Here is an 18,223-nt window from a genome sequence, read left to right on the forward strand (position 1 = left end):
ATTGGAACGGCGGATTCAAACCTTTGACTTTTGGGTCGAAAGAGTGCAGCTGTAATCACTGCTACCAGCTGCCCGTACCATTACGGATCCTCCAGCAGGGTTAACAGCTGACAGACATCGCCGAGGCATCCTTTGGGAAACGTAAACCCTTCTAGATGCAGGAAATAGGGTGAAAGTTGACTCAGACTATTACTTTCCCCATTGCTCTCGGTTTTGTGCTCCTTACACCAGGTTATTAGCCTCTGCGCTGACCTTGGATATAAGCAGTTTCTGAATAGCACCTCTGCCACAAATTCCAGCTTTGTGAAGCAAACAATCTAGTGTTTGTTGAGACCGCGTTACAGAGGTGCCGATTCAGTTTTGTGGTGATTTGAGACCGTAGTTTTCCATCTATCGCTGTGAGCTTTGACTTGCAACCACTGCTCCCATTTGCAGTTGTGCTTTGTGTACATTTGACAGATGCTGTCATTATTTGACACTCTTGGAATTCAGTTGCCTCATGTTGCTTTGAAAACTCAAAGTGCTCAGACCTCATTTATAGCTGACATACTACACTGCTAATTAGCAATTAATCTAAGGGGACTCATTTTTGTAACGGTTTATAACTAATTACGTTAAGCCAAATTTTCCGTGTCCTGTTTCTTACTGTAGCGCACAGCACCGCGGGTTTGGATGGAGCAAAGAAGGACGGAAAGCTAACATTCATTATGAACAATTTCTTAGAACACCAGGGAAATCATTCTCTCAATCCAAGGACCCCAGTTCCTCCAGGACTTGCACCTACAGCCAACACTCCCCTCCCCTCCCCAAATTGCGTAGCATCCCCAGGCTCTCGCCACACACAGTCACCTCATCGTTTTTCCCTTAAGTGCCCCCAGTGGTTACACACACTATTTACAAGTTACCCACAATGCAATAATTTACACAAAACATCTTCCCACCTAAATACCAGTAACGCGGGTTGTTACATTATTTTGTCCCCACTGTGTACATGGTGAAGGGGGCGCGGTGGCGCAGTGGGTTGGACCGGGTCCTGCTCTCCAGTGGGTTTGGGGTTCAAGTCCCGCTTAGGGTGCCCTGCGATGGACTGGCGTCCCGTCCTGGGTATGTTCCCTTCCCTTCCAGCCTTATGATCTGAGTTGCCAGGTTAGGCTCCGGTTCCCCGCGACCCTGTATGGGACAAGTGGTTCAGAAACTGTGTGTGTGTACATGGTGGCACGTCATCCTGTTCACTGCAGAAAAAATTTAAAAAAAAAAAAATTAGCAACATATACACTTTATAAATGTGCCCTAGCACTTTTTTCTTTTTTAAACTTTCTAGCTCAGGAATACCTACAGAAATCAACTGACTTTCTCATCAGATAACTGATTTTCTGGAGAAAGCCAGTTTGTAAAAAAAAAATGCATAAATGCATAATGAGTACAGATTTCCCCCATGGGCAAAAGTTTGTAGAGAAACTACTCCACGTATCACTAATTGCAGTCCTGTAACACAATGGTCAGATTGGAGTAAGAAACAGAATCATGATCAATGCCCTGTTGCAAAGAATGTGGGATATCTGTCAGTTTCATTAGAGCCAAAAAGCAGTGCAATAAGTCCCAAAATAATGGCAGCACTGCCACTGAAACTCCATTATCCATGTAGAAAATGCCCGCTTTGTAGTTTGCAAGCGTCATTTATAAATGCTAAATGCAGCTCCAGATGGAACTCTCTAGAATGCGAGTGAAGTTTCCCCACATCTCCACAACTGAATGTGTTGTGCTGCAGCAGATGTACACACCCACACACACACCGAAACCACTTGTCCCAACAGGGTCGTGACGAACCGAAGCCTAACCCGGCAACACAGGGTGCAAGGCTGGAGGCGGAGGGGACACACCCAGGACGGGATGCCAGTCCGTTGCAAGGCACCCCAAGCAGGAGTCGAAACCCAGACCCACCAGAGAGCGGGACCCGGCCAAACCCGTTGCACCACTGCGCCCAGCTGCAGCATACATATTCATGACACAAATACACACACACACACACATTTTCAGAACCGCTTGTCCCATACGGGGTCACGGGGAACCGGAGCCTACCCGGGAACACAGGGGCGTAAGGCCAGAGGGGGAGGGAACACACCCAGGACGGGACGCCAGTCCGTCGCAAGGCACCCCAAGCGGGACTCGAACCCCAGACCCACTGGACAGCAGGACTGTGGTCCAACCCACTGCGCCACCGCACCCCCTATGACACAAATATTTTAACCATATTACTTTCTTGAACATATCCCAGGTTGGGGGGCGTGGTGGGGTGTGGTGGGGTGTGGTGGCGCATGGTGTGGCGGTGGGTTGTACCGGGTCCTGCTCTCCAGTGGGCCTGGGGTTCAAGTCCTGCTTGGGTTGCCTTGCGATGGACTGGTGTCTTGTCCTGGGTGTGTCCCCTCCCCCTCCAGCCTTGCGCCCTGTGTTGCCGGGTTAGGCTCCGGCTCCCCGCGACCGCGTATGGGACGAGCGGTTTCAGATGATGTCTGTGTCTGTGTGTGTGTGTGTATCCCAGGTTCATCTTTTTGGAAATATGATGTACATAACAGCTGATCTGCATTTAGCCAGCATTTACAGGCCATTTCTCAAAATATTAATCTCTTTGTTGATGAAGGAGCTTCCTACTAATGCAAAAAATCATAAGGAAATAAAAATAAAGCTTCCACCGTTTGAAGCAGCAGGCTGTGGAAAGAGGTTCCATAGAGACGCCTTGTTTAATGGAAACATCCGTTGCTGTAGAGCACCCAGAGCGGGATGCTTCGTGAGACGTCCGCGTGGAGAGACGTGCATTATTCAAGACGGGCTCCACGGGGGACAGGAGAACGATGCTGAGGGACACACTCAAGTCCTCACACCTGAAAGAGTGCTGAAGCTATTCTGAACCCTGTAATGTCAGAGCCAGGTGCAGCTGGTAAACGAAGCTCAGCCGGAGTGGGGGGGCCGGGCTCACTCGCGCATCCCGGTGGCCGGGGGAGGGGCGCTGAAAGCCAGAACCGCTGCGCTCGCTCACATGGACACGATCGACTGGACACGGCGCCATTCAAGCAGCAGATTGCATCGGCATCCAAGAATAAAACGTGGAACTTGAGCGCAAACTGCGGGTCACACAAGCCTTCGAACCCGTTGAACCCCACAGCAAGGCAGCACCCGTGCTTGACAAACATGTCTTATTTGAAAGGAGGTCTGAGGGGATGGGTTTTAAATGTGATTCTCGTCAAGGGAAGATGGCGGCACCGCGCCGCTTGGAGTCACCGCTTGGCTGCGTGGCTCACATTCCCGGCAGCGCCGGAGGGAGGGCGCTCGGCGTCGGCGAGCGCGGGAAATATGCAGCAAACGAACAGCAGAAGACTGCAAACCATTTTGGGAGGTTGCAGCTTTAAATACCACGAGGAAATGAGGTCCAACAAAAAAAAAAAAAAAAAACGGAGAATTGTTGGAGGCGAAAGCCAACAGCGCTCCAGATGCCGAGCTTCCACAAGCTCAGGCCGCACAGAGGGAAGATATCCTTGTAATCAGAGGGAGAATTTAAAAAAAAAAAGCTGAAGAATGTGAGGTCAATTTCTCACACTCCTGAAGAAAACCATACGTGCAAGGCTACTGGTAAATTCCAGTATATTTGTCCTACTTTGATGGTTAAGCATTCAAAGACCGGTTGCTTGGGGTGTCTTTCCCCCCCTTTAAAAAAAAATCATCACACACCATTTCAAATCTGACAAAGCGGAACTGTTAAAGGTAAAACACCGTGGCAGTCCCACACGAAACTACTGTCTGTGGGTAAAAATAAATAGGAAAAATGCATGTTTCCAGTGGTGGAAAGTTCTGGAAGTTTCGTAATGATACGTGCTCCTTTCCCCATGTTGAGATAATTTATTCTCTTAGACACTGGTGTTGTACTTAACGGCGCTTGAGTCCAAGACTCAAAGTTATGGTGTTACAGGATACTGACTCACATTCAAAAGTTAAAAAAAAAGGGGTGATACTTGAGCTACTTTTAGTATGGCTCATACAATAAGTTGCAACATTTTTATATCCTTTCGCTTATTTTGTTTAAGAATTACATTCAGGAAAAATTAAGGACTGAACTGTAAACCTATGCTATTTAACAAGCAGACTAAACAGCACAAGAGATACTCATTAAACGGTAATACTCTATTTCATCCAAAATGATCTGGACTTGGGAAAATACATTTTTTACAAAAAATGGCCAAAAAAAAAGAAATCTGATTATTTGCTTACATGAAGTATCTGTGGGTTGAAGTCCAGCTTAATAATGCTCCAATCGAGAGCACACGATTAACAAGAGCAACCGCGACTGATTTCCACTGAAACTACAATGCTGTAGAACATTCAGGTTTTGTAGAAAATGTCACTTAATTCCATGTTGACAATGTACAACAGAAGAAATCAATACAGATTTTATAAAAAATAACTTAAGAAAGGCCACCACTTTTAAATAATCAGAAGCTCATCAAGATTAACATCAAACCTCAGTCACACCCTATTAGCCAGTTTAATTACTCACAGCCACTGAGACACAAGCCTCACTGATACACTGAGGGGGGCGGCACGGCGCTACAGCGAGTAGCGCTGCTGTCTCACAGCATCTGGGTGGTGCGAGAGGATGTGGGTTCAATCCCTGCTCGGTCTGTGTGGAGTGTGCATGTTCTCCCCGTGTCTGCATGGGTTTCCTCCGGGTGCTCTGGTTTCCTCCCACAGTTCAAAGACAGGCTGTTCAGGTTCCCCCATAGTCTGTGAGTGACAGAGAGAGTGTGTTCCACTGATGTATGGATGAGTGACCCAGTATACGTACTGTATCTAGCAGTGTAAGTTACCCTGGTGAATAAGGTGTGTGGGCTGATAACACTACAGAGAGTTCAGTGGAAGTTGCTTTGCAGAAAAGCATCTCCTAAATAAATGTAAATGATGCAGACACACAGATGAGAGAATTGGGAAAATAAAACTTGCCCAGTCAGACAGCGTGAAATGTATACTCTGAAGTAGTAATTTCATAATATAACAAAACTGTCTAAACAAGAACATGTAAACATCCTGCACTGGGATGATAACAAAGTGAAAAATAGAAACATTAAGTGAGATTTGACATTAACACAAAGACACATCATACTGTACAGTTAAAGATTGGAATCCTTGCTTTTGCAACTAATAAAAAGGTTTCTGGTTTAAATTGTATTGATACTGACTATATTTCAGTCATCTTTACCAGCATCTAGGGATAAGTAATTGTCCCACCAATACACCCTATCCAAGATGTCAGAGAGTGACGTTTCACTTTGTTGCCATCATCTCATTTGCTTTATGAAACGGCAAGGAATAAAATTTTGTTCTTGTTCACCAGTTTAATTCTGAATGGACATCCTGAGAGGACTCTGTGCCCCTCCAGCTGACAAAATAAAGTAAAAAACCCACACAATTACCAAAAGAAACAACCTTGCAGGCATCATCTCATGTTCAGGGTCCAAGCACTGTTGGCCAATAGCACTGAATTAAGTTCTCCATCTTAAGTCTTTCCTCTTGTGAATCTAAAAACACCCTTTGATTTCTATACACCTCATATTCTGTATTCTTACGCCCTCGAGGCTCAGATAAGGTGACACAGTACGGAGTTAACATAGATCAATGTCTAATATCTATATTTAAACACCTCATTAATGACTAAAGTTTTCACATAGATGTATCCTTCCGTAGGCAAAAGCTAAACCGGTACGATTTTTTTTTTTTTTTTTTAATATTTTTGGAAAAAAAAAACCTTCCCGTGTTATGTAATACAATAAGGTACAATATAAAGGGGTTAATCAATTAACATTGATGGTAAATGAAAATGAGTAAGCAACCTGGCTGTATTCACACCTACTCATTTAAACAGCAAGCTGTAATAGGATGAGTCAAAGATAACAGCATCACAAATGGGTAAATATACTTTGCTTCCATTTCCCTTGAGACGGACTGTTTATGTAATAAATAAAAGAAATGGGGCTGTGCAAAAGATAAGAGCCATTTTCCACAGGAAAAGGGAGGCGGCGCAGAGGCAGACTTATGGTAAACTCATAAAACAAGGGAAAAAAAAACCACTGGATAGCCAACATCTACAAATAGCTTGAGCAAAATGCGTGCCAGGCACTCAGCGTGTCACTATGCTTTCATCACAAGGTTCTTACTAATGTGTTGACAAGTCGAACATGCAGATTTTTTCATTTTAAGCACATAGTCATTGAAAAACACCGCTGACATTGAGACCGAATATGGACAATTCATCACCCGTACCAATTATTTACACACAGCCCTTTAGCAGAGCTTGTAGATCATATGTTCTGTACAATAGACAGCACCAGAATGCACAGACGTTCCTACAGTGCGCAAAGCCAACAATATAGAGTAAGGGGGCTCTCCAGCCAAAACAGAGAAAGTCATACCAAAACAAATACATTTTACACACACACACATTTTCTGAACCACTTGTCCCAAGTGGGGTTGCAGGGAGTCGGAGCCAGAGTCTAACCCGGCAACACAGGGCATAAGGCTGGAGGGGGAGGGGACACACCCAGGACAGGATGCTCCGTCACAAGGCACCCCAAGCAGGACTTGAACCCCAGACCCACCGGAGAGCAGGATCCGGTCCAACCCACTGCGCCACCACCCAAAACGAATATTAATCTCTAAATTAATTAGTATTAAATCACCAAGTTACCATGGAAACAAATGCCATCATGAATAAAACAATCAGCTCAAGGTCATCTTGCAACGTTGATTCATTAGTAACACTACTGTCTAATCCCCCAGGTTTCACACATTTCACAAAAATAACAAACAGTAAATCATGTTGTGAACTTTTCTTCATGTCATAAACATATTTGACCAACAATTCTCCAAAGCGACTGTGTTAAACTACTTCATTAATTCCTCAAAAGTATGCCGCACAGACAGGAGGTTGGATATGAACTGAGGTATTTAGTAACAGTGCAGGGCAGGAGTTCTAACCAGAGCCGCTGTTGTCTCACTGGTGTCTCACTGGTGTCTCACTGGTGTCTCACCGGTGTCTCACCGGTGTCTCACCGGTGTCTCACTGCGCATTCAGCCGTAGGCATCAATCTGGCTCAGGATGTGTGGAGTCTGCATGTTCTTCCCATTTTCACAATCCAAAGACAAAGGTGAGAGAACACAACTGTAAACCACTTCCCTACCCAGCCCTATCTACATACAATATATCAGTACACAAATAGTTGAATAAAACCGAGTTCTGTAACCATCTGTGCATGCAGACACATTTATATTGGATTTTCTTCTACCTTAAGCAATTAGATCAGCATCGTGAGCAGCTGAGTGTGAATCACTGTGTATCTGAATTAAATAAATCAAAATATGATTTTATCACAAATGTACTTACATGTTGAACTTCAAACAGGCTGAGACAATGGAACAAAAAGTTGGTTCAAGACAAACTTCAAGCCGTGAAAAAGGGCTGAATATCTGATCCCTAACAGGTGGGTTACTGGAACCTGCAAGCAATCAGTTCAGGTGGCGGCAGATCTCCCAAATGATGTGCTAACCTTTCAGCTAGAAAACACATTTTAACAGTGACAAATGATTTTTTAGGTATTGTTTTAATAAAAAGACATCGACAATATCATCTTAAAACAACAGTTATTTATTATGAGAGAAAAAAATGGCTTTACATTTTTTTTTTTTTTTACCTCCAGAACAGGGAGAACACAGATAAATAATGCTTCATTACAAAAAAGCTTTTTGAAAGAAAACACCTTTTACATTTTACTCTTTACATGAATGATATTTACATAAATGTTGTTTGCCATCTTTTACACAGAATTCAGCAAAAAAAAAAAAAACTACTTTTAGTACAACCGTTTTCTTTTTTTTTTCTTTTTTTTTTAATACTTTTAAAGCAGGTGTACAAAACCTATATCGGGCCTTCCTGAGAATAAGCTAGGTTATTTTCTAGTGCATTTAATCATTATTATAAGGCTATCCAAGGCCCATGTGTATGCAACATACACATCTGTGTAATAAAATACTACAACACTCACTTCAACTGTTCTCTTAAAAAAAAAAAAACTAGAAGGTTCTTTGTCAGGCATACTGTATTTTACCAACGGCCCCTGATCAGGAACCTTAGACGAGGGAAAAGTCAACTAAGGCAAGAAAGATTTACTGAATTATCATAACAATTCAACTGCAATTATGATATTCTCCCCATGATTCAGTCCTACTCGTAATACAAGAGCCAAAATTGCATACAGACATTCTGGTGGTAGGATGATTTACAAAAAAATGCACCAAAATGAAGGCCACCTAGAGCGAAAAACTATTCCCTTTAATTTTTCTATTGAAAAATTGCAGTATATATAAAATGTGGGAATTGCAGAGGCGCCACCTGCTGCTGGCAACTAGGGAGAGCAAAATGACCAGAACCAACCCAAAGAATACTGTACCTCCTCGCTCCGTATTTCAAATCCGCACACAAACCCTGAAGGTGGGTACAGAAATTATGCTTCTGGCTTCATTAAAAGAACAAATGGATCATTAAGGTAAAAAAAAAAAACCATACCGAAGAAGAAATTACATCAAGAGTGGGTAACATTCTTAGAAAAACATTGGTATGTAACTTGCTTTGTTGCTGTCCCTGTGATCAATCCAGTAAGCACTTAAAGAAAAGCAGGCAACTTTTACAAGTTTTAGAGCATTAAAACGCAATACCATTTGTCTGATTATACACCTGACCTGCAGGAGCGTAAGTTAATTTCCTTCCGAAAAAAATGCAACGGACGATACCAATTCGTACCAACGGATGGATGGATGTGCGGATGGACTGATTGATATGGAATGTGGTAAAGATGTAGCGATTAGAAAAAAAAAAAAAAAGTATTTTATCTTTTCAAATATAAGATGAATGAAACAGTGATCTGAATAAATCCAGGCCATAAATGGAGAGAACTTGGTTATTTGCACAGTTACATTTCTGCCAGCGTCTTGGCTCCTCCTTCTGGTACGTGTCCACACTGCAGTGTGTTGAAAAGGTATTGAAGGTTATCATAACCATTTGAGTGAGCCGGACAGTCTGATACGAATCACTGCGACCAGTCGACACTTTCGAAAGACAGCGCGCAACCAATGTGATTCACAAGAGAACCTGTCTGACTAATGAATATTGAATCAAACTGAACAATGATTGTCTGTTATTTCAAGGCAGGAAATGCCACCGCATGAAGTATTCTTTAAAAATGCACTGTAGCGTCACGCTATATATTTGTGTTGACATGATTATATCGTAAATTAAACAGCAGGTTGGGGAATGTCTTTGTCCTACGGGAAAAAAAAAAAAACTGTTCCCAAAGTCTGATCTCCAACGGATGAATTTTGAAGAAAATTCTGCCACTATATAAATTCGGCGATCAGACATCCTACATCTACCAGGAGAATTTGAGGGAAGAACTGACAGTTCAGAGGAAAACGGATGGAGGACCACAGTAGCCTTGAAAAAGAATGAATGCCCATCTCAGAAGCACTGGTACCCTACACAGACGAAATGCAAGTCTCTTTCTCCAAGAACTGACCATGTGTGTTTCACGAATCTCTCTCTCTCTCTCGTCCGGCTGTCCGCCTGCCAGCCAGCGTCCCTCCTCTTAGTCAATCTCTCCGCATCCCGTTCCTGTCCTTCTTGGCGTCCCTAAAGTGCACTTTCTACTTGCACTCTGCTGTGCTCCTACTTCACAAAAACACACGAGGATCAGCTCTGGCAGCTAGAAAAATCGTTGCCTCCGACTGCTGCGTTTCCTTTCCGTGCGCATAGTGAAAACAAATGAGCGAGAGTTTGCAGAATCGGCTCGGAAGGTGAGAGAAGCAAATATTAGAGGGTGTGGAAAAACACAAGTTACGCGGAAAAAACAAAAGAGCAGGGTGAACCTTCTGAAAGGCCAATCCAGCAGTTTAAGTATGATGTATATGCCTTTTAATATTCTACACAGTTAGTACACTTGCGTCTAAAACAATATGACGTAAAAACAGGCCCTATCTTGGTATGGGTTCTAGGTTCTCGATGAAAACAGCTTATTTCCACAGTTCCTAATGCAAGTCTGCATTTTTGACCTTCGCCATAACCTCCTGCCTGGCCTGACACAACCACAACACATTTCGGAGCACACAAGGCGAGCTGCAACAATTAAGCCCTTCGATGTCCGCTGAAGTGTCTGCACAGCAGCAGTGCCGCACCGCTGCTACGTATCCCTCTGCGGTTCATTTGCACGGACACGGACGCGCACGCACAGAGACGCAGTAAGCACGGAGGCAGGAGCCCTTCCCTAAATGGGCCACAGAGGGATGCTTCACACGCATCTCCCGCCTCCCCCAGAATTCAGAGCCACGTAAGATGACAGCTGGCGACACCTGCCTGGCCTTCCATTCCTCCAGCACAGCTGTCTGTAGAGTGAAGCCTCACGGGACCGCGGAGGCCAGAGTTGGGTCAGCAAAAGAAAATCTCTCCATCTACTGGAGGGTCTGATCCTGGAAGCTGCGGCGACTCTGTGGAGGAGAACAACTGACTTTTAATCAACTGTTGACGCGAGAAAGCAAACACCGGTTAAGGGTCTGGATCACAATATTCCCATGGCATGTTCTGTGTAACTAAGCTTGGCTCAGCAAAACAAAAAAAAAGGTGTAACGAACCAAGTAACTTTATTTAGCCTCGCATCTAAAAACATTCAGTCTGAGGTACCAGGGGTGTTTTCAGTTACTATTCTGTATGCTGTGACAAATACGAACAGACACTCATTTTTATTCCAAAGATTCACACATACCCAAATAAAGTAAAAACGTGAAAGTCGACTTAAAAAAGCCGATTCCACGCGAAAATATATTTAGAGAAGTATTAATCATAGCTTACACCATTTTTCAGATTGATGCCTGTGCTGCCATAAAAGGACAAAATGTTCTGCATCTGTTTATACAGATTTATGGCTTTCAGATACGTTAATTCGTGAAGAGTGCACCAACAGGTTTAAAGTGATATTTTTTGTTGTTGCAACTTTGGTTTTATGCTTAATCACATGACAACCAAACAGTAACAAACAGTACGGAAAGTGTCCGGAGCCGGTGACTCACAGCTCCCGGGCTTTGCGTTCCAAACCGGGCTTGAATCTAGCGCTGCCTGCGTGGAGTTTACATGTTCTCAGATTGCTTGTGTGGATTTCCTCCCACAGTCCGAAGACATCTTTCAGGTGAACTGGTGAATATTAATTGCTCGTGCGTAGGTGTGAGTGAATGAGTGTGTTTCGTTGCCCCGCGATGAACTGGCTTACTCCCTATGCTTTCGGGATAGGGTGAGGACCACCGAGACCCTGTAGTGGGCAAGTGATTATTGATAATAAACGGATAGATAGAATGCAAATTCTGGGAAAAGGTGTGGCTAATGCGGTAAAGGTGTGGGACCTTCTAAGAAAGTGCTGAGCTCTGTGGCGCACACAAACTATTGATCGTGAGCCCTCCTAGAGCGCACATCTCACAGTACCTGCCGATTGTGAGTTCTGCCCTTTGCCCTTCTTCTTCTTCTTCTTTTCCTTTTTGTCCTTTGTCTTGGCCAGCTGGAGCAGCCGGCCAGGGATCTGATTCGCCCCTTCGTTGTTCTGGGCCTTTTGACTTGGGTTCAGAGCGAATGGGTTCAAGTTCTTCCCTTTCCACTTTGAGTCTGTTCTAAAGAGCGAGTCCTTGGGGGAAGAACACAAAATGCTTTCTCCGGGGTCATTGTCCAAGGAGACGGAGCTCTGGAACCTCAATGATTCCTCAGAGGTACTGGACGGTGTCCTGTGCATCGCTTTATCCTGAAGTAACCATTTAGAAAGTGGGGTTAAAACACATTCTATGCAGCTGTATAAAATGGTAAAAAAATTGTGCCAAATAATCAAAAATAATAAATGAATAAATAACACCAGTAACCATAAAAGTTGGCTGCTCCAGCCTCAGCCTGAATTTCTTTGATAGCACATACTTTAACAGGCACAACTGTAAGCTTATAAAAGCTTCTGCTCAGCAGCTGAATGATAACGGATGTTTATCTGAGGTTTGCCAGGTGTGACACTCACATCCGCATGCCTCATCTGCTCCATTCTCTGCAGCTCTCTGTTGAGGTGATCCTTGTCCCTGTCCAACCTTCTCTGCGCATCCCTTAGCCTCTCTAGGTCCTTCTGGTACTCCTCCTTGCGCTCCCGCAGCTCGCGGCACTTCTCCTCCAGTTCTGCGTGCCGGCGCTGAGCCTCCTCCTCCTTCATCTGCAGCAGTGCTTCCCGGTCCACCAGCTCCTGCTCGCGCACCTCCCACTCGCGCTCCCATCGCCGGCGCTCCTCGGCATGTGCCATCTGTTGCCGCTGCAGCTCAGCCGCCTCCTGCCGCTGCTTCTCCAGGCTGCGCTGCTTCTCCTGCTCGACGAGGGAGCTGGGTCGCGAACTAGGTCGTGAGGAGGGACGGGAGGACGGTCGCTCGTTGAGCGCCTGCCGCTGGTCCTCGATGAAAGTATCCTGCTGCACCACCACTGCCTGTACAACACATTGCAGAAACAGAAATCATAGTATTACCCATCAGAAAATCTCAAATACGAATGGAACAGCACACATCTACAACACACACGGCTAAATAGTCTGCTCTGCATTATAAACTACGCTTATTATTAAATAAGATGCTGCCCCGCACTTAAATCACAGCGTGGGAAGGAGCTTCAAACGCTGGCTGATTTACATATATTGCAGAACCCCGTGGAAAGCTGAACCTATATATTTTAGAATGAACGAATATTCAGTTTGACTGAACAGGTCAGCACTGTACCTGCAACGTGTTCAACAGCTCGTGAAGGTGACTGACGCTGTTTAGGAGCTGCTGTAGGAACACACAGGAGAGACAAGGACTCAAAACACAGATTCATCTTAATAAGGGGAAACTCAGACAAGCAAGAAATGTTTCTAATATCTGTTGAGCCACAGAGCTGCACCTGGAAAGCTTGGAGAGGATGTGGAGCCTGGATGGTGGGTGCACTGTGGAAGGTAGCAAGTGGGGGAAGCACCTACCTCGCTGTTTCTCTTGAGCAGCAGCAGCAGGTTGGCACCTCCACCCTGTGTAAAGCAAATATAGCTGCTAGGTCTATGAATTAGCTGAAGGAGGGAGCCTGAATAACTCACTATAGGAGGGGAAACCTGATTGCAGCCACTGGACGTAAACTGTGGCAGTAATTGCACCCATTAAACTGCAGGATCTGCACGCAGCCCTTGGGTTATTTGTTACCTATGTAGGCAATTGTTCAATTTGCCTACATATTAAATCGGCACTGGGCAACGTTTGAATATTTGCACAGGAAACTGAGGGAAATGCCAGGCTGAAAATACAGCATCTCTGAGCCATGTCGTGCATATTAAATAATGTACAATGCAAAAACAAAGCTTACAAGCCCTTGTCACAGCAGAGAAGTCTATATGAATCCCTGAAGACCCTGCAGATGGTGTCACTATTGCCAGGATGAAAGGCTCAGTTCATTACCTTCTTTAGAACGCTGTCCGATTCAGTCCTTCGAAGGTCTGCCGACTCCTCTCCCTCATCCTTCTCCCCATCTGAGACAAACATAAATAGGCGTTAGTGCTGTGTGACCCGGATGTGTACCAGTATTGCCACAGCAAACTCCGTCCTTTGTTGGGTTAAAGCCCATACACGAAAGAGAGGAAATCAGATCACTTTTAGAGATGTTCATCTGGTGGCTGTCAAAGCCACCAAAGGTTTCTGCCCTGCGAGGAAGGGAGATGGGTCCTCCTGGTGATGCCAGCGCACCGGAAACCTGCTGGCCCACAGCCCCACCCAGGCTCCCGTTCACCAGCGCCTGTAATGTCTCCACTGCAACAGATGGGCACGTAATCAACAAGCCATCCCACGCACTAAACATCTACTACCAAAAATATGACTATGTTTACTCATCACTATCAGTAATTAAGCATCCTGAGAAAATGATTATCGGTTCAACTGCACTCGGGTCACACTCACCTTCCTTCAATGCGTCCTTCAAGACCGGCTCCCCCTTGAGCATGTCATCGGTGCTGGCCCGGAACAACATCCTGCTTCTGGGAACTCTGTTGTCCTCGGGTGCCGAGCACTCGCACATGTCGCTGAACAGCTTCACCTTCTCTTCCAGCAGCGCCACAATCTGCTCGTCCTTCTTCCTCAACTGGTCTGGAGGAGAAACCGGCATCAGTGCTTATGTCACTTCAGCAACTCTGCTCAACTGAAATGTAAAGTGCGAGGAGGACACCTTACCTCTCATCTCCTTTGCTTTCGTCTCAAGCAGCCTCCTGTCTTCTTCCGTCTCACTGGGAATGCCTTCATCCTCATCCTTCTCCCTGAACAGCCAAGCCATCTCATAACACCAAGATTCACATTCAAAGGCGGGTTTCCTGAGGGTCCTATTCTACACAAAAACTGCTACCATGTCCTGCCATAAGCACCACTGAATTAAAACTGTCCTGACATTCTAAGTAGCTTTGGGAAGGTGTCAGTTAAAGAAGTTAATAGCATAAATCTCTGCAGTTAAATTTTCTGCCAGCTCCAGATTTGGAAAACACTCACGTCTCTTATGTTGCAGATTGTAATAATTCACATTTAATTACTTTTAGACTAATCAAACAGGGTGTTATACCTCCGAGGGACACTAATCCCCAAAGGGAAAACCTAGAAGAAGTTGATGGAATTATATCAGTTAGACTCACATGGAGTGCATGGCATTCTGGATGAGCTGCATCCATGTATTACGCTCCTCCTTGGAGCTGGCGTGTACCTCTACCATCTCTGGTTTCTCAATGCCTGCTGTGATGAGGAAGAGGCCTTTCTCCTCATTGGCCACTTCTCGCACAATGAGCTTCTGCAGGGAGATAACAGTGGAGCGCTGGTCCTGAAAAGACACCCAAACCAACCCACAATGAATGCCAAAGACTTGGGGACACCACACAGGCGTGACAAAACCAGAATGATCTCACACATTCATAACAAGAGTATACAAGTTATGCAACACCCCAAGTCACAGAAAGGCTGCTGGGAAGAGAATGAATAGATCAAACCCATAAGAAACTTGATATTCATGTGTTTAAAAATGGGAAAAGCAGAGTAAGAAATTGAATGTACACTGCTGGATCCAATGTGGCAAGTCTGCCAAGTACCTAGATGAGCAAACAGTCCAGCTATATTAAAACCAGCACACACCAGAGCCTTGCGTGGCAAGACACATTATGCAATACAACAGAAAGGCAATAATAATCTTGAAGTCCATTGTCTTTGTCAGCAACTGGCTTTTTCACATTGGGACATAACACACAGAGTCAAATCCACAACATACCAGTGAAGCAAACACATATTTCTGGTCTTTTTCTTGAAGGAACACAAAGACATCAGAGAGCAGAACGGCCTGGACGTCTGAGGAAACAGTGAAGAGAAATTGGTTTCGATGAGCACATGAGTCTATTAAAAGGACAGAGAAGTGAGGCAGAGAAGCAAGGCAGGCTCTCACCCTTCAGCCTCCCTGCAGCACTCTTGAGCTGCAATGATCCGTCATGGAGAAGCCTCCGGCCACGCACCAGGTCCTCCCGTGCAAACATCTGCCCACTCTTCATGCGCATGATGGACTTGCTGTCTGTCCGGCTATAAACCTCTTTCAACCTCTTTTTCTTCTCCTGCTCATTGACCTTGCCATCCACAGAAGCAATGACCTCCTTCACCAGTTGCAGGGCCTCCGCCACATCCTTGTGGTCCTCTTCGTTCTCTGGACACACAGAAGAGAATGAGACCCTTGCTCCCTGGGGGGTTCCAAGCCACGGCTTCAAGAGCTTTGCTACGACCGTTTTGCTGTTTATCCTTCGAATGCATACGTTCATCTATGTAAGCTTCAAAAGAATTTTTTCCCCTGAAACACTGGTTCTTTTCTTTACACCATGAGTAACTTTTGAGTAACGTTTCCATTCCAATTAAAAGAGTAGAAACAGAACCCCACCCAAACAACCTGGCTATCGTCAATACAAATAAAAGATTGCAATGCATAGACATCTGTGACTCAAGTGTGGGGCAAGCCAGCTTACTGAGAAATAAACTTTGAAGTTCCTCAGACAAAGAGGGGTGGTTCAGTTATAAAGTAAGCTTCAGTTCCCTGGTGAGCCCCCAACTTTCTGACACAGATGGCTGCCAGAGACTGTGTAACATTTCACATAACACTCATGCTGAGTCTGCCTTTTCCAGAAAGAGGAGCCTCACCTTTGGTGTACTGCAGTATCCTTTGCAGCAGCACTGGGTACTTGGTTATCCGTTGCGTTACTAATAATATACATTCGGGAATTCCAAGTCTTCTGACAACCGTGCTGCTCATTTTTCTCTGAAAATTTAAAAAAAAAAAAATTCAACGAGAGGAGCAATTTTACCAATTTACACATAGCCATTATTCACAGCAGAAATTGCAATTATTATTTTTAATTTATTTAGCTGATGTCTTTGTCCATGATGACTTGAAATATTAAGTCTGTATACTAAGATACTTAGAATAAGTTATTCATTTTTACAGAAGAGAAATTTTTACTGGAACAATTCAGTGTGTATACTTTACTTAAGGGTACAACAGCAGTGGCAGGGACCGAGTCCATAGACTGCAAAGCAAAGGCTGTATTCACTACACAACTTGCTATGTCTTGGTTTTATATGCTGAGTTTCTTCAAGAGTTTTCATGAAACAAAAAAGACTAAAGGAATTTAAGGTTAAGATAAAGCTGAACCTGAACTGGGTTATGTGACCCTAATACTGTATACCTTGATGAAGGCCTGAAATCGCTTGTCTCTGGTGTGCAGCTCCTTATAGAAGTTCAGTGCTTCATTGTGCCGGCTACAGAACTTGCCGTAAACTTTCTTCATGCGATCAGCATTTGATCTCGAGAACTACGGGACATGAATTCAGACTAAAGCATAGTTCCTCACAGAGAGACAGCAACAACAGTATGACATCGCTGATCTGTTAAGTTCCGTGATCAATTCTTGAAGCTGCCCCCGCCTACCTGTTCAACAAGGACATCTCCTATTCTGCGGATGATGAACCCTCCATCTTTCCCCTCCAGTTGGGACTGCCTCTTCCGGTCCAGGATATTGGCAAAGAAGTGTGTGTGGATGTCCAGGAGGTCATCCAACATGGGAAATATGCGCTCCACTGTTTGGCCATCAAGCTGCACCTCTTTTTGTAGCCCCTTGCTGTACACGTTCCACATGATCCTCAGTGTCCGCACATGGTGCATCTCCGTTTGGATCAGCTCTGATGGGATCAGCAGGACAAGTGAGCCATAGCTGGACTCTAATTCTACCATCCAGAAGTACAGTTCCATCTTGTCCCAAAGACTCCTTCTTCAGGTGTCTGTTAGGACCTTTACAACCTCTATTGGTTATAGAATAAGGTCTGACTGCATATCAGAAAACAGTTGCAGCCCCTGAGATTGTATCGTGCAAAATGAGCATGCATATTAGTACAATATAAGCAGCAATCACTTTGTAGCAGGACACTCAACAAATAAATAACAAAAGGCTTTACCATAAATGACATCCTGCCGGTTGATGACATCCTTCTTTAGTTGCTTAAGGTACTTCTTATCGACGATGAAGCTCCAGGAGTCAGCCTCCAGCTCCTTGGCATCTGCCTCAAACTCTCCCATCAGTTGGCTGTCCATCATCTCCGTCCCTAAACAACAGCACACACATCCAGCGACAAGAGGCCACTGCTTTTCAGTCACAAGGCTCTTCAGCTCTAATGACCACCATAAAAAGTTTGTAAACCTGGAATTAAACTCTATAATACTTTTAATGGATTGCCAATGTCTAAATGGACTTTTTTTCCTAGTTTTTCTCAAAGCAAATTGTTTTTAAAAATACATTAAGAGCTTTACTCAAGACATCCATCCATCCCATTTCAGTCAACACTTCTACTGAACAGCGTCACAGTGAGCCAGAGCCTATCGCAGATTTACATCAACGCAAATTACAAATTTTACTCAGGACAAATTATTCTTAGCCCAATGCTGCACACATAAAACTCCACTTAACGCCATTCACAAAAGAACTGGGAAGATTTTTCAGCTAATAACCTTACAGTTGGAGAGAAAAGGTGGTGCTTCAAATCTATAACTTAT

At 44.5% G+C, this 18,223-nt stretch overlaps 1 protein-coding gene across 6 annotated transcripts in view; it reads right to left on the reverse strand.

Annotated features, from left to right (window-relative positions):
* Positions 1-7,836: 7,836 nt before the first annotated feature.
* akap13 (A-kinase anchoring protein 13) overlaps positions 7,837-18,223 on the reverse strand; it is an 83,765-nt gene continuing 73,378 nt past the window's right edge. For 5 of the 6 annotated variants that reach the window (XM_029256240.1, XM_029256243.1, XM_029256242.1 and 2 more), the window contains exons 24-39: positions 17,629-17,775; positions 17,105-17,355; positions 16,863-16,988; positions 16,318-16,435; positions 15,581-15,832; positions 15,410-15,486; positions 14,787-14,968; positions 14,338-14,420; positions 14,068-14,253; positions 13,765-13,920; positions 13,573-13,643; positions 13,107-13,151; positions 12,868-12,918; positions 12,132-12,581; positions 11,561-11,870; positions 7,837-11,390 (exon numbers count right to left, since the gene is read on the reverse strand). In XM_029256240.1, the coding sequence (XP_029112073.1) occupies positions 11,212-11,390; positions 11,561-11,870; positions 12,132-12,581; positions 12,868-12,918; positions 13,107-13,151; positions 13,573-13,643; positions 13,765-13,920; positions 14,068-14,253; positions 14,338-14,420; positions 14,787-14,968; positions 15,410-15,486; positions 15,581-15,832; positions 16,318-16,435; positions 16,863-16,988; positions 17,105-17,355; positions 17,629-17,775 (2,684 nt within the window). In that variant the 3' untranslated portion in view covers positions 7,837-11,211. The remainder of the gene's footprint in view (positions 11,391-11,560; positions 11,871-12,131; positions 12,582-12,867; positions 12,919-13,106; positions 13,152-13,572; positions 13,644-13,764; positions 13,921-14,067; positions 14,254-14,337; positions 14,421-14,786; positions 14,969-15,409; positions 15,487-15,580; positions 15,833-16,317; positions 16,436-16,862; positions 16,989-17,104; positions 17,356-17,628; positions 17,776-18,223) is intronic. The other variant, XM_018763531.2, reaches the window with a different exon arrangement.

The sequence above is a fragment of the Scleropages formosus genome, chromosome 11 (genome assembly GCF_900964775.1).
Source record: "Scleropages formosus chromosome 11, fSclFor1.1, whole genome shotgun sequence".
Lineage (NCBI taxonomy): Eukaryota > Metazoa > Chordata > Actinopteri > Osteoglossiformes > Osteoglossidae > Scleropages > Scleropages formosus.